Below are 25,555 nucleotides of genomic sequence, written 5' to 3'. Positions count from 1 at the left end.
GAACAAAGAAACTACTATGACAGAAGTCTTCAGGAGAACCAGCTATAGACCAGCGATTAAATTAGCCTTTAGGCATCTTTTAAAATGATTAATAGTAAAACAATTCAAGGCCAGATGTGAAAATTTTTTCCATATTTGGCACCCCTATAACGTATGGAAAATTGAGCTTGACATGTTTTAAATTGAGGAGGGTGAAAATCATTAGCTTGCCTCGTTACATATGAGTGAACCTGTGAATTCGTTTTAAAATAGCACTTAAAGTGCTCAGGAATCTTTCCATTAATATTATATATATTTTATAAATAAAAACACAGGTTTGAAGTACATTAATCTTCTATCTATAAAGCAAGAAGCGTCTGTGTGTGTCTGTGTGTCGGATGTCTGTGTGTCTGTGGCACGCATGACCGTTTGTCAGACTGATTTCAAACTTGGCAGGTGTCTTGCTATGGGCATGAGTAAGTGCAGTGCCAAATTTGACATTGTTTGAATAAGAAATGCAAAAGATATCGTTAAATATATCGGTAAAAGAAGCACATTGTCTTTCGCCGCTAGCCACTCCCCCGCCCACACACCACTGTACTGTAAGCTACCAGTGAAGATAGAAGCAGGGCTTTGGCAGAGCTGGATCAGTGTAGGTTACACAGAACATGTCTGATCTCAACAATAAAGTGAACTCCGCGGATTTTGCAACAACACGCCAACACACACAGGTATGCAGTGGCTCTTCAAAATGACGTAAAAAATGATGTGCAATAAACGGACACTTCGAATAGCCCAGGCTACTTTGGACTGTCGTTAAACTTTGAATAAGCAAACAACATTTCCAACTGCAAGGGCTTAAATTGAAACGAGCGATAATGGTCCCAAATTAAAGAACGTCTCAGAATGCCACACATGCAAAGCATAACCAACCAAGCAACGAGTGGCAGACAGAGTGTGATGTCACAAATAGCCCAGGCTACTTTGGACTGTCTTTAGACTTTGAATAAGCAAACGATTGTTCCAACTGCAAAGTTGTTTATGTTAAGCTACCAATATAAATACACTTAAACTGTAGACACACACTAACAAACTCTTATTTGGCTACTTTTACAACCTTTTGTGTTGGCATGTAAATATCCAGTGCAAAACTAACATGGGCAGAATGATTGATGCTGGACTTGAACCAAAGATCCTTAGATCAAAGCTCGCTCCTCTAACCACTGTGCTACAGCACATCTTGTAGGCCTACTGAAACTGCAATAATTTTTAACACTTAAAGCCTCGGTTGCTAGGTTACGAGAAACAAACTCAAAGATCGTAATTCTTGATTCTGCTTGCTTAGCAAAAAACTGACGGTTTTATGCGTTCACTAAACAAAGATTATGGAAATTAAACACCACAGTTCCATCAAAAACCTTGTTGTATAAGGCATAACTTGTTAGATTTACGACCTAAGTTCGCTAGCTCTGTGCCTGCCGACCAGCTCTGTTCTAGAATCTTTGCTGCTGACGCTGGTCGAGAGCAGTGGCGCAGGACGTCCCCTGATTGGCTAGTCAGTAGGCGATGCAATGTGTTCATTGGCTCTGCAGAAACTGTCAAGACGGTGCCAAAATTCGCTGATTGGCTCTTCAGAAACGACGACAAAACACTGCCAAAATTAGTGTCTGTAAAAAAGTTTTGTAGCTTCATAGATCCAGTTTGCACATGAAAGATAGATGTTGCACTTCTCCCATGCCTGTAGCTATAAAGCTGTTCCACACACATTCAAACTAAATCCCTGTGGACAAATGTGGACAAGTGCACAAAATATTTCTGCAGAATTTGCACACAGACAAATTAATTCCACAGTTACAAAACGGTTCTACACTTGTGCAAATCATATTCTCGAAGACAAAACTCTATTACACATGTGAATATCTTCACGGGCACACAATCTTTATGGCATTGTTCTTATTCCATACCTTTTCAGCAGCCTCAGATCTCCAACTCCTTGGAAACCAAAATACAACAAAAATGTTGTGGCTGATTTTGCTACTAAGCCTCATAACACTTGTACTTCCACTGTTCTTGTGTGTGCCACATCTCCTTACTTCATCTACCAGTTCTATGTATGTTGGCTTCATCCTTTCAAAGTTTACCTCCCTCACTCTTCACAGGGAATAATTAGCTTTAGACAATGTGCTCACACGCTGAATATAAGACCATGTCTGGTCTCAAAGCCGTCAGCATACACTGTGGAACAGTTGCCTTTGACATCCATCAGTAGTTTTCAGTCTAGTGCTTTGCCCCTACTTCCTGTATTACATGTATTTGCCCAATGGCTACTTTAGTGTCCCTCTCGCACAAACAAAATTCTTTGTCCCCATCATCTGTTGGCAAAGAGTTAAAGGTGAATTTTTCATATAGATCTCTGTTTCTTGAGGTCACCAAGTACTGTCGGTACGGAAAAAACAAAAACAACCGGTTTTACCTAGATGGAGTTGCTTCAGCCAGCAGCTAAAGTAGCCAGGCAGCTACAACGCTACACTCTGGGGGCATGTTTCTGAGCCCCCATGTTCGTGTGTGTAGCACAACTACTGTAGGGCTGGGCGCTGAAAACTGTATCACAATATAAGTATTTCATATCAGTCGATATCGATAAGTATTGATTTTTAAAAATAATCTATTTCAGATAAGACCAGGAGAAAAAAAAAGTTACATTTAAACACTTTTATTTTAAACTTAACTTTCCTCTGATTTTAATCACCTCAGTTATCAATCAAAGCAATCAGGGAAAAGAAATAGCAACACAATCATGAAAAACACTCAAATAAATAAATGTGCACATAAGTCTGAATGAAAAGCAGCACTGGTTGAAGCCTGGAAATATTGTAAGTATTGGACAGTTTCCCCACGTGTGTTTAAGTTTCAAATGAATACTTTTTCTCGACAGGCCCGTTTGAGTCTTGGAAAATACTTTTCCATTCGCATCAGGATTGAGATGATTAGAACTTAGCAGTCAATTTGAATGCAACAGTTTTGAACAAATTCGTGCAGCGTGCTAATGATGGGGAGCGTACCTATGTTCCCCGGGTCCTATGTTCCCCACTTTGTATGGCACCGGGGAACATAGGACCCTTTTTTAATGTTTTAGAAAACATTTCCCATACATAAATGTGGCCCAATTCATGTTTAATTACAACAACCACCAATTCGATGCAGAAATCCTCATTTACATCTACATAGCGCAGGGGCGACTCCCCATGTACGTGTGCCATTTTATGCCATCAGCAGAATTTCCCTAAATTCAGCATAAGGTACGAACCCATTATATACAAGCCACGTCTTCCTAGCATTCCGACATTGAAATTGTATTTTCCAACAAAATAAATAAAGAGAAAAATAATTTTGTTCATGATCTGTCACTGTCTCACTTGATTTCTAGTCTCTAGGCCCAGAGACAGTTGATAAACTAACTTAACATAGTTTTGCTAGAACTACTAGACTACCACAAAGTTGCTGAACGTGTGTTATTTCAGGTTAGTTTGCAACAATATACAAGTTTAAAGGTGCCATGTGTAAGAATTGAGGTAAAAATATCCAAAAAATGAGCTACACGCATCAAAAGAATGAGAAGAAATAAGGGCAATGATGTCATTAAAAAATTAACAAGGTATAGTGCTGCAGAGATATCAACCTGAATTAGCATGCTAAATTACTAGCCACAGCCCGACAGGTGTCATAATACCAATTACGGCCATGGGAGGCGGTATGCGGGCAACATAACCACCAGCCAAACTGCAATACGCGTTTCTCGGTTGTTACTCTAGGGTAGACCAACTCACTTTCTGGAGGTACATGTATACTGTCCCCATATTTTATGGAATGTGGAGTATGAATTAATTTTTTGGCGGACATTACACATGGCACCTTTAACCAAAGTCCTTAGCTGCTACCTAGCTAGTGAACATAACTAGCCGTTCCCATTCACTTTCCGTTTACTGTGCTAACGTTAGCTAGGTAGCAAGCTCGGTTAGTGCTGGCCTTCAACAATTACTAAGGGTCTGCTCCCAATATGGCTCAGACTTTAACATTAAAGGTGCTCTAAGCGATGCTGGGTAACGTCACTTCTGTTGACTTTCAAACAAAACAGAGAGCTACCTCGCTACATCCTCCCCCTGCCTCCCGTGCAATTGAAACTCTCCTAAATGCGTGTCTTGTCTGTGATTTGCTGGAACAGTTTGTTATGTTGTTATGGGCTAGGTTTGCCCAGGTTGTTTTTAATTGCCATTTTTGGAGCCTGGGCTGTCCACAGAGATCGCATTGTTTGTATTCAGGACAACTAACGGTTGGTTAGGTGATGTTTGCAGTAAGTGACAAAATATTTTAGCCTTAAAAACGTGTGGCATCGCTTGGAGCACCTTTAAAGGAACCGTATGTAAGAAATGTATTTCAAATAATTATAAAATGGCCCTGATATGTCACTAGACATTAAGAAATCATGTTGATTTCAAATACTTATATCACTGTCAACAGTAGTCCAGGCAAACAGGCAAAATGAAAGTATTTATTTTGTGTCTGAAAGAGTGTTTCATTGGCATCATTGGTACACAAAATTATATTAATATTTTGTTATTGCTTATTCAGAGAAAAGTTTATGATTGACGCGCCTAGGAGTCCGGAACTAGTGCCAGTTTTTGATGTGCGACGGCTACCGTAGTTCTAAACAAGGCAGAGCTTGAGTGGTTAATACTGATAATAAATACACACAAAATACAGGCGGTCAACCCACGTGTTGGGTTGTGAGTTTAGGTGGTAATGGAGAAAAGTCACTTATTTATTTTTCAACATATTCAAAAATAGCAACACTAATAAACAAAAACAAACAAAAATACTGTAGCACAAACAATGCACAGTCAAAGTAAATACTAACTTACTCTGCCTCACAACTGGAGAGTCTACCATGCACAAAACATTTTACAATCAAAAAGGGACGCAGTGGGGAATGTGTGCGCGTGTGTACAAATTAGTGCTGTCAGTTAAATGCGTTATTAACGGCGTTAACGTAAACCTATTTTAACGGCGTACATTTTTTTAACGTGAGATTAACGTTCTTTTTGGTTGAACAAACTTTGTAGTTTTTTCACATGCTTTTGCAACAACTAGTAACGCTAGAACAACTACAACACCACACTGGATTTAGCTAGACCGGAAACTAAACAATACTCACTGATGAATGGAATGGAACGTTGTATGTGCTGCACGTACACGCCCCCTTTTAGGGAAAAGATGACTGATATAATGGAAACCTATGCTGCATCGAAGTGGGGAGCGAAAAGGGCTAATACTTACTAAATCTTGAAACAAACATGAATAAAAGGCACAAAATAAGGTTGGTGTAAGAGTTATCTGTGTGTTTATGGGATTAATGTGACCATGTTCCTATGGTTTGCTCTTTCTAGTTTACAGGAGTGTCACGAATGTATCGATAGGCACAGTCAAACTGCCCATGGCTGACTATAACTAAGTTCAGCAAGCTTAACTTTACATGTCATAACATCAACTAAACATAAGTCACACACTCATTCTATCACTTGTAATATGAACGTAGCCAATTAGCTCACCTACTGTAGTAGGAAAAGGCTATGTTATACTGAAGTTCCACAGTTAGCTAGCTAGCAAGCTAACCGTTTTGCATGGGATATTATGGTAAGTGTACATGCTAAATGTGTTCTCAACATGGGGTATTGCAAACGAATTAGGTTGGTAATGTACATAGTTTCGACAAGAGTAAGTTACATAAACATAATTCTTCATAACTGCCGTGTTAGTAAAATGATTGAATGTCCTGTGAATTAAAAATAGATGTAACGTCAACGTGTGATTACTAGCCGTCTTTCCCATTGGAATCAATGATATAATATTAACTTGTTTTCCTCTAAAATGGGGCGTGATGCAGATTAAATGTATCTTTATGATGACGCGCCGTTAGTAGGCTACGTAAAGGCATGCTGCATACACTTCTTTGGGCTTACGAGCCGGCCAAAGAGTAGTAGCCTATAGTGTAGGCTGACGCATTAAATGTGTGCCGCCAAAGATTCTTTCACCGTCACTTGTTCTGTTATCAAATTTCCTCTTTGGCTGCTACTATTTGCGATGCACTCTGCTTTCGACATTCATTTACATTAGATTCCATTCTTTTCAATACAACTCCACACATCAGCATCGCACTTTGGCGCCGTGTAAATCACGATTCAGTTATATTTGGTCGACGCTGCCCCATAAAATCCATTGTTCATCCAGTGTTTGCCTGTTAAAAACTTCGGCGCTGATGTGTGTGGACAGTGACAGTGCACCATAGACTGTAGGCCTATAAAATGGCAATGCACTCATGTTGAAAACTTCCTTATTTTCAACTGAACTCAAAGATAATGAATATAGTATGAATATAATATTTTCTGTTTGTTATGCCCTTTATAATGTGTGTAGGCCTACATTTTGTGCACGTGTAACGGTAACAGATTACCGGCGGTTCTCCCCTCGAAACACACAACGACGTAGTATAAAAATATATAGTTTATTAACAATCAAGTTTTAAAACACAGTTCAATAAATAGCCTATGTGAAGTTCACGACCCAATTGCAGTATAAGACCAGTATGAAAGAAATGAAGGGCCACAGAATAAATCAATAGCCCATGTAAGTTCACAGCCTGTTTAGAGTATAGGACCAGTATGAAAGAACTGAAACTACAAAACAAATCAATAGCCTAGTATATGTAAATACCACATTCTGGCACCCTCTAGAGGAGGGAGATCTCAGGCTATAATGGGGTTAGGCTCCGTACAGAGGGAACCAACCGAAAAGGGGGGTGTGCGTTTTAGCCAGGGGCTCTCCCTGAGTATATGGGCGCTACTAGGGGTTGCCTAAGGCAACCAACAAGGAAGGCTAAAGAGGTAAGCTACAATACACAAGTACCACTCACAAAATGATAATAAGACACAGCAACCTTTTGTAACAAAAAAAGACACGCAAGCATATACGTGGTGACCTAGAGGAAATGTTAACACAAGCTGCTACGCTACGGAAAAAAAAAACACTATAAGAGTAGTCAACCTGCAGAGTATATATATAACTCGCTAGAGCCTCGCTACTGACACGTCAAGGGTTGGCTCCCTCTGCTGGCGACTAGTGGCAATTGTACGTAAACACCTTGGGGTAAGCAGGTTGTGGGTGGAGCCACTGATACTATTTCCCCCCAACTGAGTCTACGCTACAAGTGGCAATATTAAGCACTACACACCAAGCACAGCACACAAATTATGTAGATACCCCACACACTCGCACACACGTGATAAAGGAACATTTGTCAGTAGGTAACACAATCAAGCTAATATTGTACCAGCGGCAGCCCTTCACTACTTGACCAAACCCTGCAATGAATCACATACAATACACTAATAAAGGGGAGTTGAACTGGGTGAAGGGAAAACAATATATTACTGTCCAGTGCCACTTGTGGCCCAACCCCCAGGATTGAAGAGCCGTCTTTGAAAACAGTCTGGAGTGATACGTCCACCAATGCGCTGTCTCTTTAAATGCGTGGCCAGACACCTCCGTCGGGGATTCCTCTAGTGGTGTCTCTGCCCCCTTGACTGCGAGACAGAAGCGTCAATTAAACCTCCGCATGCAAAATCCCAAAACACGGCCTAGATCACTCATACAAAGCTCAAGGTGATGGGGGTTTTACTTTCCTTAACGATGCAAAATCGGGTGCGTTGAGAAGTTTCAGGCTGGCCGTCGTCACGGGAGGAAGGTCGAGCTCGTTCCGGACTGGGAAATAAAGGGGAGACGCGCTTAACGCCAGTAGACAGTCAACACAAACACACACGCATACACAGGCAAAGGCAGGGCTACTTTCCTGTAACGTGTGGGATTGAGAGCGTTGTTTGGGGTCTTTCCAATTCCTTCTGCTGACGGATGTTAAGGGGGTCGCGACCTCGGCGGCAGGCGTTCAAATCAGTGTGATCGGTGCGTCCTTCGTGCCGTGCAGATCCACGGTGCTTCTTTTTATGCAGTCGCTGCACCAATCCTCGTTGTTCGTTGATCACTTAATTATTTTGGCCAGCTGTAAAGAATGGCTCACAGCCAACCATGGTAATCACCCCAATTCAGTCCTGTCCCACCCCCCGCATAGTTCAATGTTACACACACACACACAAAACCATCAACCCATCTAGAGTCCAATTTATATGAAGTTCATGTAGGCTTATGGTCATACAGTCTTAGCAATGCATCCACCCTCTACACACGCACTTCTGTGGTAGCATTTATTTCAGTTTATATCAGCTAAATTTCTGAAGAATATTGTGTTGCCTCAGGTCTGCTGCACATCTTTTGAAATTTGATTTGAAATAATCAAATAGACCTACGTCTTAAAGTTCAGTTAATAAAGTAACTTGCTTTGCTTTCATTTGAATCCCAATCAAGATACACAATAATTGCTTTATTGTTAATATGGACTCCTGGAAAGAATTTTAACCATATGATAAAATATGTGATTAATCGTGATTAACTATAGGAATTCAGCGATTAATTGCAATTAAATTTTTTAATCGTTTGACAGCACTAGTACAAATGAATGAGTCTTTTTCTCTCTTGCCTGCGCTTGTGGTGCAACGCGAATGAGACGGTGAGAATGGTACAGTTCAGTTTCTCACAGTGGGGAACATAGAACCCTTTTTTTAAAGAAGGGTCCTATGTTCCCCGGTATGTATTTTTGGGGGGAAATTTTTCTGACAAAGGGTCCTATGTTCCCCGAGCGGAACATAGGGATGACCCCCTAATGCTAACCAGGATTTAATAGTAATTTAGCCAGTCGTCTTGCACGATTGGGAATGTTTAGATTACATGTGCATGCTAGGAGGGATGTGCCTGTTGAGAGAGAGAGAGAGAGAGAGAGAGAGAGAGAGAGTGCACGGGGCAAGGACTCATTGAGAGTCTATGTTGAGGTAGGCCTACTTCTATTACCTACTCTGGTAGAGTTCCACATACTACAATGCAAGATATATTTAGGCTATTTATTTATGGACAACGTAAGGCGGGAAGTTTGTGTTGCTTTTAATTATCGAATGTTCTATCGAACATATTTTTTATTGATATCGATTACTTGTCTATTGCGATACATATCTATTGTCTACTGTGATATTGCTATTGTTTTATCGCCCAACCCTACTCACTGCGGCTATGCTATGCTAGGTGAACAATTCCCCTATTACAAGTTATTTTACCATCCAGCTTTGTGAAGTTATATTAAGGTGTAAATCTTGCATAGTGCACATTTAAAGGTGCTCTAAGCGATGGTATGTGGTTTCTAAGCTAAAACATTTTTTTATCACATACAGCAAACATCTCCTCACGATCCGCTAGCTGCCTGTCTCCTGAATACACTGTAAAAAGAGGTGGTCTCTGTAGACAGTCTAGGCTCAAAAGACGGCAAGATAAACAGGCTGCACCAAGCTGTTTTTGTTGCTGTTTTTTGGAGCCTGGGCTATCATAAAAATAATTAAAACAGATGAAACATAGACAACCATTAACACTTAACCCTCATGTGTCCGACTGTACTAATTTTGTCAAAATTATAATGATAACCAATCATCTTATATCTCAGCTGTTCAATGACTGATTTTATTTCTGAAAGCTTCCCTGTAGTGCTGACAACATAAGCTACAATTTGATATGATTGGTTAAGAGGTTTATGGTGCAAAATTATTTGGATACTTGAAGATGAGTTATGAAAAAATAATGTCACTTAAGTCAGTACATTTGACATGGACAGCCGGACGCAATTTTCTCTTTGTTGGAGTTTACATCGACTGGACACCACACAGCTGAATAAATTCAGGTAATCTATTTTCTAAATCGGTTAGTTATGGCTTATCTTAATGTGTAGTCCTAAAATCATGTTATTTGACAGTAATATGCCTATGCTTTCTCATCAACCTCAACATTATGGCATAACGGAAGCTAGTGTACCGTCATGTAAACTTTAGCTAGCTGCATTACTCTGAACTGTTTGCAATATTCTCTGTAAGTATAACCTGTAAGTAAGTTTGTTTTCTAGTACCAGCGTGTTAGGTAAGCATAATGTTGGCAAGTCAGTATACTGTACGTACAACCGGCACATCAGGGAACTTCGTATGTGCTGCACGTACCCACCCCCTTTTAGGGGAAATTACCTTTTGGATTGAATGGAAACCTATGGAGCTGCAATGAAATGGGGAGCAAAAAGGGCTTATTTACTAAATCTTTGAACAAACGTAAAATAGAAGGCACACAATAAGGTTGTTGTGAGAGTTATCTTTGTGTTCATGGGATTAAGGTGACCATTAGCTTACATTCTTATTTTTTGCTCTTTCCCGTTTACTAACAGGAGTGTCATGAACATAGTCACAGTCAAGCTGCCCGTGGCTGACTGTATAATAAATGTAATAAATTAGATCGGTAATGTACATAGTTTCAGCATGAGTCAGTTACATATACAGTACATATTTCTTCATAACCGTTGTGTCAGTAAAAGGATTGAATGTCCTATGAATTCATAACTAAATATAATGTGTGACTACACTGCAAAAACTGCTTATCTAATAACATCTAACCAAGTCTTAATCCATCGAATCCATTAATCTTATATCAAGATCAAAAAATCTAGTTGGTTTTGTTTTCAGTGTAAAAAGACTTACCTAGCGCTTTCTCTTAAAATCATTTGACTTCATTTAAGAAGAGTTTGATTTCTTTTAAGACGGCTCATCCTGAAAACAAGCAAATTTGCCTGCCAGTGTGTTAAGCAAATATGTCCTAAAAACAAGCAAATTTGTCTGCCAGTGTGTTAAGTAAATTTGTCTTGATAAGACAATAAGTCAAAGTGTTCTTAAATTCAGTTAAAATGATCTTTCGAGAAAGCACTAGGTCTAAGTCTCTTCATACTAAAAACAATAGCAAAAAGATTTGTTGACCTTAATATAAGATTAATAACACTTGGTTAGATTAATAATACTTGGTTTTATTTTTTGCAGTGTACTAACTGTCTTTCCCATTGGAATCAATGATATAATGCTAGCTGCATTCCCCTAAAACGGGGCGTGATGCAGACAAATTTGTCTTTACGACGATGCACTGGTTGTACGCATATCAAAGCTGAATAAATCTGTGGGCTGCACCTTTCTACCGTCTCTGTTGTGAAATAAGTTGATCGATATTTTTACTCCTCTAAATATGTAGTTATAGAAAACATGATCTGAAATCACACATTCTGTCAGAAATGTTCTTATTACCTTTCGTCAGGTTGTCACCTCGCTATTTTAAAAAGTATTACATTGTATGGGTTTGCAGTTCTTTCAGATGGAGGATGACAAGACCTACGCAGACCTTCTTGCCAGCCTGAAGAGGAAGAGGCAGCTGCCTGCTGATGATCTTGCGCTCATACACTGCAAAAACTGCTTATCTAACAAAATCTAACCAAGTGTTATTAATCTTATATCAAGATAAAAAAAACTAGTTGGTATTGTTTTCAGTATAAAGAGACTTACCTAGCGCTTTCTTGTGAAATCATTTGACTTAAAATAAGTCAATTTATTTTAAATTAAGACATCTCATCTTGAAAACAAGCAAATTTGTCTGCCAGTGCGTTAAGCAAATTTGTCCTAAAAACAAGCAAATTTGTCTGCCAGTGCGTTGAGCAAATTTGTCTTGATAAGACTCCTTAAAATAAGTTAAAGTCTTCTTAAATTAAGTCAAAATTATCTTTTGAGAGGGCGCTAGGTAAGTCTTTTCATACTAAAAACAATACCAAATAGATTTTTTAATATAAGATCAATAACACTTGGTTAGAATTCATTTTTTGCAGTGTAGAAGTTCACAATGCTGAAGACCATGAGGGGATGGAGGAAGAAGAAGGAGACTACCTTGACCAGGAACTGCTGGGGGGGGGGGGGGGGGGGTTGCCATCCTCCTCAGGCCCTGTTTAGACGACAACGAAAACGATGCAACCGGTGATGTTTTTCTGCCTTTAGACGAAAACGGAGGTTTTATGTTTGTTCGTTTGCATCTAAAGAGGTACAAACAGAGATTTTTAGTCAGTTGAAAAGATAAAGAGGAAGTGATTCGTTGCTGTTGTTGATATTTTCGGGATTCTGATTGGCTAACATGGGCTTGAGCTTCTTGTTCACTGCCACGTACAGGTTTGGCAGGCTCTTGAAGGCATATACCCGGGTTAGTGTAAAGGAAAACTTTTCTGAAAACTGACATGATATTTTTGAAAACGGAGAGTGTGAAATGTCCGTTTATGAAAATAGCCGGCCACATGTAAACGTAGCATAAGTTTGGTTAAGTAGGCAAAAAACAAAAAGGTAGAAAAGTATTACAACTGAGACATGAATGATCGGAAATATCGCCTACATATAGTGAAAATGTTTAAATATACAAGTACACTGCAAAAAATTAATTCTAACCAAGTGTTATTGATCTTATATTAAGATTAAAAAATCTATTTGGTATTGTTTTTAGTATGAAAAGACTTACCTAGCGCCCTCTCAAAAGATCATTTTGACTTAATTTAAGAAGACTTTAACTTATTTTAAGGAGTCTTATCAAGACAAATTTGCTTGTTTTTAGGACAAATTTGCTTGTTTTCAAGATGAGATGTCTTAAAATAAGTCAAATTTCTTTTAAATTAAGTAAAATGATTTCACAAAAAAGCGCTAGGTAAGTCTCTTTATACTGAAAACAATACCAACTAGTTTTTTTTATCTTGATATTTCAGATTAATAACACTTGGTTAGATTTTGTTAGATAAGCAGTTTTTGCAGTGTAGATACAAACAATTAACAAGACAATGACATAAAATTATGAAAATGATAAAAAAACAACAAAAAAACAATAGCCTAATAGCCTACCCAACGTTCCAAGATGTCCAAGATGTACTCATGTTGTTGCCTTTTGTAACCAGTAGGTGGCAGTGTAGGATAAGGAATAGTGCAGTTCAACTACTTAACTCATTGAGTGCCTTTTCCTTCCCATGCGTTGAATGCCAAAAACATAATATTAAGTTTTTACGTTTTTTTTTATTTTTTTATTACGAAACTAGACACTCTAACACACCTTATATGTGATTTTGGGAACTCTGTGATTAATGGAAATGAAATATGACGATCGAAAACGCACAATCTGGACATTTTATCTGGACATTTTATCATAACTCGGTTGCCGCTTTGGGTCGAATCAGTGACGCATGTACGTCAGGTCAAAACCAGGCCATTTTCGTGGGTCTATCACTAGGTGGCAGTCTCGCCAGGTCTCGCTGATCATTTCCCGGAAAGTTTACACAAGTAAGTAACAGGCAACACTTCATATTTCATGAAAGACGTTATATCTCGATTTCTGAACAGTGATTTTGATGAAAACTAGCCACTGTTTAGCTTGGGATTTCTCAGGAACAGAGGGGTGTAGAAATACACGGTTTGCACCCACCGAGAGCTTAAAGTCTCACCTTTTGAACGAGCCATTGTATGTGTTCATAGCTATAACACAGAATATGCTGTGGCCGTACAAAAATCATCAACAATGGTCTAGATTGCTGGCACTCTAGGACAAAGCTCCCGAAAACAGCTTGGCATTCAATGAGTTAAGTAAAAGAAGAGAAAATAAAAACGAAGAAAACAGCATGTGATGTGCAAAAGTTATATGTAATCTGTGCAGTTCATGAAATAAATGAAAACAACCTTCCAACATACATGTTGCAAAACATCTTATTTTGCAGCGCATTTCTGAAATGTTTGTGTTGTCTGAATTTACAGTGCTAAATGCTGTTCTTTTTGACATTTTTCTTTTTATTTTAGTTAACTAAATTGTTTTTTTTTCACTGATAGTTTTAGAGTCAGTTACCCTGGTTGACAGGATTGACTAATTTTATTTTATTTACTGCAGGACAGCTATACTGAACATATGCTTTTGTTTGTTTTCCACTTTAGTCGCTGTGGCACTGCGGAATCAGAAAGTGACTTTGCCAAGGAGCTCCAAAGACATTGTGAAATTATCTAGTGGAATTTCCATTTCCCCTCTCAACGAGTTCACCATATGCTTTGAGATAGCTCGTTCTGCCCAGAGAGACATTGAAATAATGTTCTCTGTTAACAGTGCAAAGGGATATGAAGTAGCTTTCGGGAAGACCCTTGGTGGGATGGCACTGATCATAGATAATAAAGAGTGCTCTATAGACAGTATAATAAACAGTGCTGATTTCACCTCAGCCATGAAACCCTTGTGCCTCACATGGACAAAGGCTACAGGAGTGGTCGCCTTACAATTTGATGGCAACTATAGAACTTACATTTGTAATAACTTAATGAAACGCACCCTAAAATTGGAAGGTCTTCAATTAGGAGCAGGAGGCAGTGGTGTTGAAGGTGATCAAAACAATGAAGATGATGTTGGTAGTTTTGATGGTTTTATCTACAATTTCCGAATCTGGAGTAATGCCATGGCCCCCTCGGAACTCTCCTCCCTAACCTGTGACTCCATTGGAGACTTAGTTGACTGGGATAACAACTTCTGGGATATTCCGTCTTCCTACGCACTAACAGATAGCGCTCTGAGCTGCAGTAAGTATCCTATTATCTATACAATTAAATTGTTATAGGACAATTCGGCGCAAAATAAACCTAGGGGTTAATGACGCATGTGTACCGAATTCAACCGCTCACTTGGATTTGTTTTCATGCTAATTGATTGTGACCAGTTTTATCGCAACCCGCCAATTACAGTAGCTTATAACGTCGGGGCATGGGTGAAGTAAAAAGAAACTGGTCACATTTGATTAGCATGAAAACAAACCCCAAACGGTCGAACTCGGTACACGTGTGTTATTAACCCCTAGGTTCATTTTGCGCCAGAATTGTCCTTTAAGTTAAGTTATACTTTATTGTCTAGTATGAAATTCATTTAGGAAATTTGTCCTCTGCATTTTACCCATCCGGGGGTAATTTACACACGGAGCATGAACTCACTAGGAGCACACATACACTAGAAGCACACCCGGAGCAGTGGGCAGCCAGGAGAGCAGTTAGGAGGTGCCTTGCTTAAGGGCATCTCATCCGTGGATGTGGGAAAGTGCTGTTCTATCACTCCCCCCACCCACATTTTTTTTACCAGTCAGGGATCGAACTGGCCACAATTCAGTCCCAAGTCTGAATCCCTAACCCGTAGGCCTTTCATAAATAATGTAGGATTTTTTTTTAAAGAAACACAACACAGCTAAGGTATTGCCATATCAAATCTGACAAACAAAAGGTAGCAGAGCTGAAAACTGAGGGAAATATTAGCTTATTACACAATGTGTTCATTACACATATATATGTATGAGATTGTTAACTGTGTGAGAGTGACACTTGAATTCAGATGGAATGACCAATAGACAACAAAATTGGCATGATTACATGTTGTCTTGAAATGTCTTTTATTTTTAACATTTGTAAAGATTAAAACTTCACTTCACTTGTTCACATCACACACACTTTTCATTATTTACCAAAAAAAAATCTAACCAAGTGTTATTAATCTTATATTAAGATCAAACATTTTATTTGGGATTGTTTTTAGTATAAAGAGACTTACCTACATGTAGCACTCTCTCGATCATTTTGACCTAATTTAGGAAGATTTTGACTTATTTGAAGGAGTTTTATCAAGACAAATTTATATAACGCACTGAAAACAATATTAACTAGATTTTTTGATTTTATTTTTTTGGAGATAATTTTTGTTGCAGTACAGGAGTGTATAGTTGCAGTATTGAAACACAAACAATTACACTAGTATTCAGGCAGAAAGTTGCTGTGTTTCTACATAGTTTCATTGAGTAGCTAAAGTTTGTCAGCCTCTCCATGTCTCCACAACAGTGTTGTAATTTTTGCAGTGTAGCTCTTGTGTGGCTAATTAGCTAACATTTCTGTCTTGACTTTTTGACATTTTAAAGAGGAAGATCACTCAGGTGCTCAACAATGCATAGGACCATAAAGCTTTGCAACATCCAAACACAACAATCAGTTATATTGACTGTTTTTATTGTTGTAACCCTCACTAATTCTAATCTTCTCTTTACAGTCTGTTTCCCTCATTGTGTGCATTTAACAACCCCCTCATCTAGTGGTGAGTTTGCCGCTAACATACTAATGAAGTTGCTTGCTCATTTATGACAGTGTATGCTTTGGCAACAGAAGATAACATCCATTGAAATATTAGTATGCTGGTAAATTATACATATTGACATCTTCTGCATTTTCACAGCTTAAAATTCATTGGGCTATTACTTGTACAGAGTATGTAAATGCATAAAAATATGTTCAATGGTTATAGCCATTGTTATGATAATATCACAATCCTGATGACCTGAATGATGTATAGTCATCAAATCATATTATGATTGTGCAAATGTACTACTTGCACAGCTCCTCCAGCCTGATCAGAACAGATTAACCTGTAATGTAAGGTGTTTAAAGGATCAGAGATACCACTAACTATATCTATTAAACCACCACAAATGCATAGTTTTGCCCTGTTGCAGGAACCAGAATCCTGTTTCAGCCGTGGCCTACTAGTTAGGGCTTCGGCTTGGAAGCAAAGGGTTGTCTGTTTGATCCCCGACCAGTAGGAAAAATGTGGGCGGGAGAAGTGGTTGAGCAATGCTCTCCCATGCTCTCCCCACATCCACGGCTGAAGTGCCCTTGAGCAAGGCACCTAACCCACTCACTGCTCCCTGAGTGCCACTGTTGCAAGGCAGCTCACTGCTCCGGGTTAGTGTGTGCTTCACCTCACTGTGTGCTCATTGTGTGCTTCACCTCACTGTGTGCTCTGTGTGTCTCACTAATTCACGGATGGGATAAATGCAGAGACCAAATTCCTTGTATATGCAAGTATACTTGGCCTATAAACCTGGTTTACTGATTTTACTGATTTACTTTCTAATAGGCCTACCCCTCTTTTTCCAAATCAAGACTTCAAAGTGTTTTTTTAGCTAGTTCGAGATAAGGGACCAACTGGGCGAAATAAAGGAGAAGTAATGTGAATCTTGATGTCTTCCCTCACAGACTCACACTGCTTGTCCCTGCTAACTTTGTGAGGGCTTAGGGCTGTCCCACTGTGAAATTATGAAGTGCATGATGTGCCCTTGTGGTGAGAATTAAAAATGACGTGGAAGCAAAACCGAACTGAGATGTGTTAAGAAAGGGAAACGCTCCCAGGTTTATTACAAGCCGGCCCGGAGGAGAACGTGAAACAAGTTGCCTCAAGTCACCTCTCGATTGTCGTAAGGCACTACCTTTTATTCTGTTAGCAGGTTCTTTGTCTGCTCCAGTGGAAAAGTTCAGACACGCCCCCGGACATGCGTGCTTAATTGGCGCCGACCACCTATGGTGAAGTCTGGCATAAGACAAAAGCTGGGTCGTCGTACATGACAAAAGACTTAATTGGCAAATGGTCAAGGTGTGTCTTCACCAGGCACAATCATCAGTTAATGCAAATATGAGGCAGACAGACTGATGACGTTAAATCACATTTGTTTACAGTATGTACTTAAAATAATTTTTACTACACCCTTTCCGTAAGTCAGCATCTATGCAGACTTTACTCAAGGGAATTACCAACAATGTTTTACACATGCTTACCAATTACCAATGTTTTTTTTTGTACTTGAAACTTTAGTTTTTATCTTTTTATATTTTATCTTATACCAGGGATGTCAAAGTCAAATTCATTAGAGGGCCAAAAAACCAAATTTGCTACAAGCCGAGGGCCGGACTGGTTCAATGTTTATTAAAACATATTAAAATGACTGCACGTAACCTATTGAACCAAGACGTGTACTGTATTTTATTTAATGATTAAATGAATAATGACTGTGACTGAAGTGCGCAGAAGTTTGCACAGAAATGTACGATTTTTCCCATCCTCACCGACCTTGTCATAAAACTTGTTTAAATGATCGTACGATGCCTCCTTGCTGCTTTGTCATCTACATCAGCCTTTCTTAAACTTCTTTGACCTGAGGCCCAGTCAAGGCATACTTTGGGGTCATAGGGCCTACCTACATGAACCCACCCCCTCCTCTCACCCCCCCCCCCCATCAAATTATCATAATGATATCACAATTATTATTATTTTTATACTATATTGCTATACATGCACTTCAAAACAGTCAGTGTTTAAAGTGCTAAGATTGTTCACAAAAGTTTGTGAAAACATGCACATCAGAGTGCTGCTTTACTAATGTAAAATATAATTAGGCCTACAATAGTTTCATTGTTTTTGCATTGTTGCATGATGCTTGCATGAGAAATACTCCAAAACAACAGCAGTTATATGGGCAACGTTGTTTTGGGATGTTTCTCTCATGCAAGCATCATACACTGATAGAATATTTATATGCTAATTACATTTCATTTGAATGCCTGAATGTAAGGATTCAGGAAACACAATACCAGCTTTTGTAAATGGTAAATGGCGGATCAGATCATGCGTAAATCACTGATCTGGAGATGGATAACTAAGACTGTTTAATAGCTTTTGGCTGACTTTAATACTTGCCAAACAGGCAATGCCAAACAGTGTTTTATATAGTCTGTGCTCTGTTTTTTATGGAAGTTGCATAAATCCACGTCGTTCTATTAAATGTCGTTTCATAATTAAATAGCCTTCCAATAAGTTGAAGCTTAGCTTTGCTACCAACGTGCACACGCATGCATTGAATAAACGCCCATACCACGACTTAATTCTATGCCTCTATGTTTGATGACACCAAACAAGTATTTCCTACTAATTGCAGAAATGTTTGTTTTCTTTTTCTGTCCGCGGCTCCTTGATCAATTGCGCAGCAAATTATCAGACGATGGCCCGGGAATAATTTCACTCTGCAGACCATTGCCCACATTGCGGACCGCGGCCCATAGTTTGACAAATGGTGACCTGCATGCTGCCATATTAAGGCCTTTTTATGGTGTGTTTTAGCCGGGTTTTCGCGTGGAAGGCTCTGTAGAAATCTGACACCCTATTCAACGAAGTTAAACTGAAAGAGCGTGCCGTTCACAGACACCAGAATGAACGAGTTCACAGTAACGTTCATCAGTCAGTAGTAGGCTAATACAGTAAGTTCAGTTCACGTTCGCTCAAAATATCAACGAGTTCATGAACTTTCGTTCAATGAACGTGTTCAGGCACAACACTGGGGAGGGGGGTAGCTGAAAGTTGACATCTGCCCTGACTGAATACTGATGAACAATGAAGCCGAGGCCCACTTGCGGCGCCGCAGTGAGTTCGTGGGCTACCGTTGCATGGTGGGTATTGGTGCGTGCAAAACAGCAGCCGGCGGCTGTGGCCTGCGGGCTGGTTCTAATACTAATCAAATATCATCCCGGGGGCCGTAGATAATTCATAATGTGGGCCTTGACTTTGACATGTCTGTCTTATACCCCCCCCCCCTTAATACTCACACTTTAGTCTTGTTTAATTAGCAATCAATATACCATTTTTTAATAACTATTATGTAATTTATTCTTTAAAGTAGAGCTGCCACTTGATCATAAGACATTTAATTTCTGATTAATCCTGACACATGACCATAAACTTGAACAATTCATAGCGCTGCAACGTGAAATGCAGGGTTACTGGAAGGGAGGGGAGGCTGGACACTTGAAAAAAAAAAAAAAACAGTAAACAACTGCCATAACATGTTTTTGGTGTTGTTGTCAATTTAACAATAGGTCACAGGTGCTGTCCCATTCCTGTTATTAGCATTTTGAACCCTTACAGTCTCTTAAACTCAATCACTTATCAATGGATGTCAGTTAAGTCTTTGAGGGTTCAGGGCTGAGACCTTGGGGGGGACATTGAGATTTAGCTACTGTGTGGGAGAGTCTACACACCGCAAAAACTGCTTATTTAATCAAATCTAACCAAGTCTTTTTAATCTTATATCAAGATAAAAAATCTATGAGGGAACACGGCAACTTTCTGCCTGAAAACTAGTGTAATTGTTTCTGTTTCAATACTGCAACTATACAGTCCTGCACTGCAAAAACTTGCTTATCTAATCAAATCTATCCAAGTGCTATTAATTAATTAATTACTTATATTAAGATAAAAAAAATCTAGTTAATATTGTTTTCAGTATAAAGAGACTCACCTAAAAAGTGTGTTACATTAGTCTAATCGATTAGATATAAAAGAATGAACCAGCTTTTCAGAGTCTGCTTGAGTTAAAGAGCATCAAATCTTATCTAAGATGATAAAACACAGTTTTGGAAATATTAGATATGTGCTTCTGAAAGTTAAGATCAGCATCTAAGATCACGCCTAAATGTCTGACATTCTTACACGGTTTTATAGACAGGGGAGTTAGCAATGAATGAAACTGATGTCTCAAGACCTTAGGACCTACTAATCTCTAAGAATCTCTGTCTTATTATCATTAAGTTATGGGCCATCCAAGTTTTAATATCATAAATGCATTGGATGAAGTCATTCACTAGAATAGAATTATTGAAAGAAACAGATATATATATATAGTCAGCGGCATATGAATGATAAGATATATTGTACTGCTGAATGATAGGCCCAAGTGGGAGCATGTACACTGCAAAAACTGCTTATCTAACAAAATCTATATAAAGATTAAAAAAACTAGTTGGTATTGTTTTCAGTATAAAGAGACTTACCTAGCGCTTTCTTGTGAAATCATTTGACTTAATTTAAAAAAAAGTTTGACTTATTTTAAGACATCTCATCTTGAAAACAAGCAAATTTGTCTGCCAGTGCGTTAAGCAAATTTGTCCTAAAAACATGCGCGGATCTACGGGGTGGCAAAGGGTGGCAACTGCCACCCCTGGGACACAGTCTTGCCACCCCTGTTGCCACCCCATTTATAAATCAGATAATATTTTTTATTATATTTAGTATATTTTATGTTCATACATGTTGGACTGTGAGAAGGTGTGAAACCCGCACCAAACTCCTCTCAAACAGAAATCGCCGATTGAGAATCCCCCGCCCCCTCACAATGGTTTCACCCATCACCATCAGCGCAGTGACCCCCGCGAAATTTCACCATTGGCAGCAGATTGCACAGTGCATGCAACTATGTGTCAACTGTCTGTAGGCCTACAACCATGGGCGGATTATGAACTTTCGGGCCCCTGGGCCCAGATGTATTAAGGCCCCCCCACTTATTGTCGTATATGTGGGAGGGGGGGTTTAGGGGTCCTCCCCCAGAACATTTTTAATTTGTTTGATGTGATTTCCTGTATTCTGGTGCATTTTGGAGATGGCCAATACTAAATTCAATCAGATTCATAGCCTACATATTTGTTGATATTGAGGCAATGATTCCATACAAAGGCTTGGGCTTCAGGGCCCCTTGGGCCCCTGGGCCTGGGCCCAGTAGGCCCGTTCAGTAATCCATCCCTGCCTACAACGAAGTGGTAAGTTTGACCACCAAGTCGAAAAAGTCCATAATCAGACCCATAGTCAGTCAATAAATCAGTTAACCCGGCAACAACCTCACTGTTAGTCTACGTCATTTACATCCGCAAGACTTTGTCTCATCAAATTTTTCGATGATGGTCAGGTCAGATAATAAGGGCATGCTCATGCGTAGCTTAACGTTAAACGTTTAAAGTCTATTTGTGTGTGTCGCTAGTTTATAACCTTTGATTGTAAATACTGCTGTCAAAGTCAACCCATTAATACACGTGATAATTCAACACGGGTTCTCAAAAAATTGTCATGCATCCACTTTCCCAGCATCTATGACTATCCAAATTTGGTCGACATGTCAAATCAAACTAGAATAGCCTATCTAATCGGCGTCAAGCTGGTGGCGGTTGCGTTTTTCTTTTTCCTTTCTTTTCATATACAGTATGGTGTAAATCAATCTACACAAGTAAAGTAGGCCTACAGTTACATGACTGAAATTCTACTCAATCACAATAAGTAAAAGTAGCCTACTATTTTCAAACAAACCCTACTCAGAGTAGGCTATAGACTAGACGTTTGATGATGTCAAAGCACATCACATACAGCTTTGTGCATGAGATATAATTGCTTAGATTCCAGTTAAATCTTCCAGTTTCATTGGGTGATAGATTTCAATCATTTGCTGGTAGATGAACCAACAAGCTGAGGCCAGCACAGGAGTTTGTGTCCTCAAGAAATTAACATGTTGCTTGTTCACTCGTGTTTGAGGTTGTTTCTTAATAGGATATTTATAAAGGTACTTTAATACAGTATACATGTACTTCATTATTCACCACTTTGTGAGTGAGTGAGTAGCCTAAATTGTGAATGGCAAAACATAACATTTGGCACTAAAGATCAGGGACTGAGGGGGACTGATTTCCATTTAGGTTCGTTCTGAGCAAAAACATTATTTGATATCATAATATTATAATACCTATATAATATTAGGTCTTAAAAATAATAGCCTAACTTAAAGGCACAGAAAATGTCCTTGCTTTAAGCCTTGCAATAGCCTAACCTATGTATGGTGCTACCAACTGCATGACAGGCCTACTGTATAAATATTTGCCTAGTGTCTCTGGTATCTTATTTCACAAATTGTTTCAGTAATTTAGACTATACTTGGAAAAGGCAGTTAGATAGTGTTGGATATTAATATTCTTTTTTTATCAACTAGTAGTTCTAGCCAATTATGCAGGGGTGATACCGATTCATAACATCTGACTAAATTCATCTTATAAGGGGTCTGGGGAACACTGTGTGGGCAGGTGACTTTCCAAGCCTATGGAGTTTTGAATAATATTCAAACAAAGGTTAATCGGAATGATAAATACCGTTATTAACCGGTTATCTAAAATTGAAAATGACGTTTTCACTCCGGAACAATTGGTTTTGCTCCTGTTTTCAGTTACGTCCTTCCAAAAACTGTGTTTGTTTCCGGTTTTCATTTTCATTCTTTCAACCGTTTCTAATCCCTGCTAAAGATATTTGGCCTTTAATTGTAGTGGGGGTTGAAGTAAAAACCTTCCAAAGAATTAAATAATTTAATTAGATACACATACCCAATACTTAGATAAGACTCAAATTTTTGAGAGGGCGCTAGGTAAGTCTTTTCATACTAAAAACAATACCAAATAGATTTTTTAATCTTAATATAAGATTAATAACACTTGGTTAGAATTCATTTTTTGCAGTGTACAGATTGAAAAGCAGAGGGCCAATAATTGACCCCTGAGATACCCCATATAAAATGTCATCTACATCAGATGTAAAATTGCCAATAGAGACAGAAAGTAATCTTCCAGTAAGATAGGAGGAAAGCCAATTGAAACTGTGCCTCTAAGTCCTACCAAGTGTTCTAGGTAATGAAAAAAAATTGAATGGTTGGTGGTGTCAAAGGCTGCACTGAGATTGAGAAGTACCACGATGGACACTTTGTGGTTGTCTGTGGCAATTTTAAGATTATTCATAACTCTGACCAGAGCTGTTTCAGTGCTGTGGTTCATTCTAAAACCAGACTGATATTTTCTGCAACAATGGTTCCTTTGGTTGCGGTCATATATTGCTGACAAAAAGTCAAGTTCCAACTGCGCATCATACGACAGCCTAGGCTACTCCTCTCTTGAGTTGGTGAACATCTCAAAATCTACACTACACTCAGAGCATCCACGTCCTGCACCGATGTCTGTGAGGCGCTGTGATGAATGTCTGTGTGCATCGCATGCTTTGGCAACAGGTCACAGATTATGTCTGTAGGTTATAGCCTTTATGCCTCAAGAGATGCCTTATCATTCAGATAGCCACAATATGCCCCCCCCCCCCCCCCCCCCCATGAAAGAATTAGCGAAAACCGGCCTCATTTCCAGGTCTATCTAGTTCAGACCTAGCCTAGCCTACTGTCCAAATAACGCTGTTAGAATGACATTTATTTTTCTTTTTTGCATTTTGCATTTCACATTATCCATTCATTAAGTCAACATTATCTTTGTAATCCCTGGAATATGTCAAAATACTACATAATTTTTGTTTAGCAAGTGACTATAGAACTTCAAAAAGTCACATATCACTAGTTTTTCATTTTCCATTTCACTTCCAAAATAGAATAATGAATGAATGCAAAAGTACACTGACCACAAAATGGTCAATTTTGCCGATTAGGCTATTTCTTTCTCTGAGGATTTTCTAATGGCTACTGTGTGTTGTTTTGCTTTGATAGTCTCACCATGGCTGTGTTTTAGTGATTTAAAAAAAAGCAAAACTGCCTCTGCATCTGTGGAAACGTAGTTTAAAATGTAGCCATGTTGCTGTAACCTACAGCTATCAGTATATCTATCAGTATCTATCTTTTTTAAATGAGCAGGTAAATCTTTTGAAATTGAAGGAATTAGATGATGGCAATTAAATGGACTTCAGTGTATGGCAGTCTGCTAAAGTATGATTTTTAATGATAACTTTCTATTTATTAGGCTATGTCTTTATTTGACTGACACTTTTATCCAGACAAATTTACATGACCCATTTGCAGGGACAATTCCCCGGGAGCAAATTAAGTGGCTTGCTCAGGGGACACCTATGATATTAGTGCACCCAACCCCAAATTGTTGAATATTGGACCTAAAATTTGTCTTATATGCCTCTTATACATTAACAATTCATGGTCACTTAATTTATCTATGTTCTAATCTGTGTAAAGGTACATCCATACCCACCTTGCCTTCACAAACCACCAGTTGCTCCTCTCCGGGTTTGGGCTGCCCAGGTAGGAAACATCTTCAATAATCCTGTGAACTTTGCATTATGAAGTTGTTACTTCTAGCTTCTAGCTGGGATGTTATTGTTGACAAAAATATTGTGAAATTACCTCAGCATAATTACATTTGTGGTGGTGGTGTAGTGTTCATAATTGGGGGGGGGGGGGGGGTAGATGGTAGCTGGGTTCCGATGATACCTTGGGCTGTTAATAACCCTCTGCAGGACTTTCTGCTCCTTCCTGATGATGCAGTATATAAGAACGCTTTCCACTGTGCATCGGTAAAAGTTCACAAGGGTACTATGGCAGTTTGGCTTGTCTCAGTTTCCTCAGGACGTAGATGCCTTGTTGTGCTGATGAAGGTGGAGGTGTGTATGGCTGAGGATAAGTCATTTGTGGGGCAGCCGTGGCCCACTGGTTAGCACTCTGGACTTGTAACCGGAGGGTTTTTGTCAAAAAAGTATATATACTATACTTAGTCCTCCGAGTTGTGTGTCCCAACTAATTTGAGACTGGAGACACTCACCACGGGATCCCCGTTATTGCAAACCTGGTCTAAAGTGAAAGGCGCATTCAATGCAGGCGCTCCTGCAGGTGTACGTGCGTACGCACTGTGCGTACCATCAGGCTACTCAACAACGAGAGAAAAATTCCCTTGTGTGTGTGTGTGTATTCACACCAAATTAGCCCACCATACCTTCCCAACTATGCACAGTATACCATTAGCTTTTTTTTTCAGGCTATGTTTTTGATTGTAACCCCCTGTCAGTCAATAGTAAAAAA

General features: G+C 39.1%; 1 protein-coding gene and 1 long non-coding RNA gene across 9 annotated transcripts in view; both read left to right on the top strand.

The window, feature by feature from the left end:
- adgrg6 (adhesion G protein-coupled receptor G6) overlaps positions 1–25,555 on the top strand; it is a 97,450-nt gene that overhangs the window by 25,567 nt on the left and 46,328 nt on the right. For 5 of the 8 annotated variants that reach the window (XM_042095018.1, XM_042095017.1, XM_042095015.1 and 2 more), the window contains exons 4-6: positions 13,989–14,618; positions 16,120–16,164; positions 24,716–24,781. In XM_042095018.1, the coding sequence (XP_041950952.1) occupies positions 13,989–14,618; positions 16,120–16,164; positions 24,716–24,781 (741 nt within the window). The remainder of the gene's footprint in view (positions 1–13,988; positions 14,619–16,119; positions 16,165–24,715; positions 24,782–25,555) is intronic. The other 3 variants (XM_042095019.1, XM_042095016.1, XM_042095013.1) reach the window with 1 other exon arrangement.
- LOC121711443 lies at positions 1,392–10,126 on the top strand. Its single transcript, XR_006032329.1, has 3 exons — positions 1,392–1,403; positions 6,010–6,013; positions 10,056–10,126. It is a non-coding gene; the product is annotated as an uncharacterized LOC121711443 (long non-coding RNA).

This window comes from Alosa sapidissima, chromosome 6, assembly GCF_018492685.1.
Source record: "Alosa sapidissima isolate fAloSap1 chromosome 6, fAloSap1.pri, whole genome shotgun sequence".
Lineage (NCBI taxonomy): Eukaryota > Metazoa > Chordata > Actinopteri > Clupeiformes > Clupeidae > Alosa > Alosa sapidissima.
Note: the sequence above shows the minus strand (reverse complement) of the source record. Positions and strands in the feature narration are given on the sequence as shown.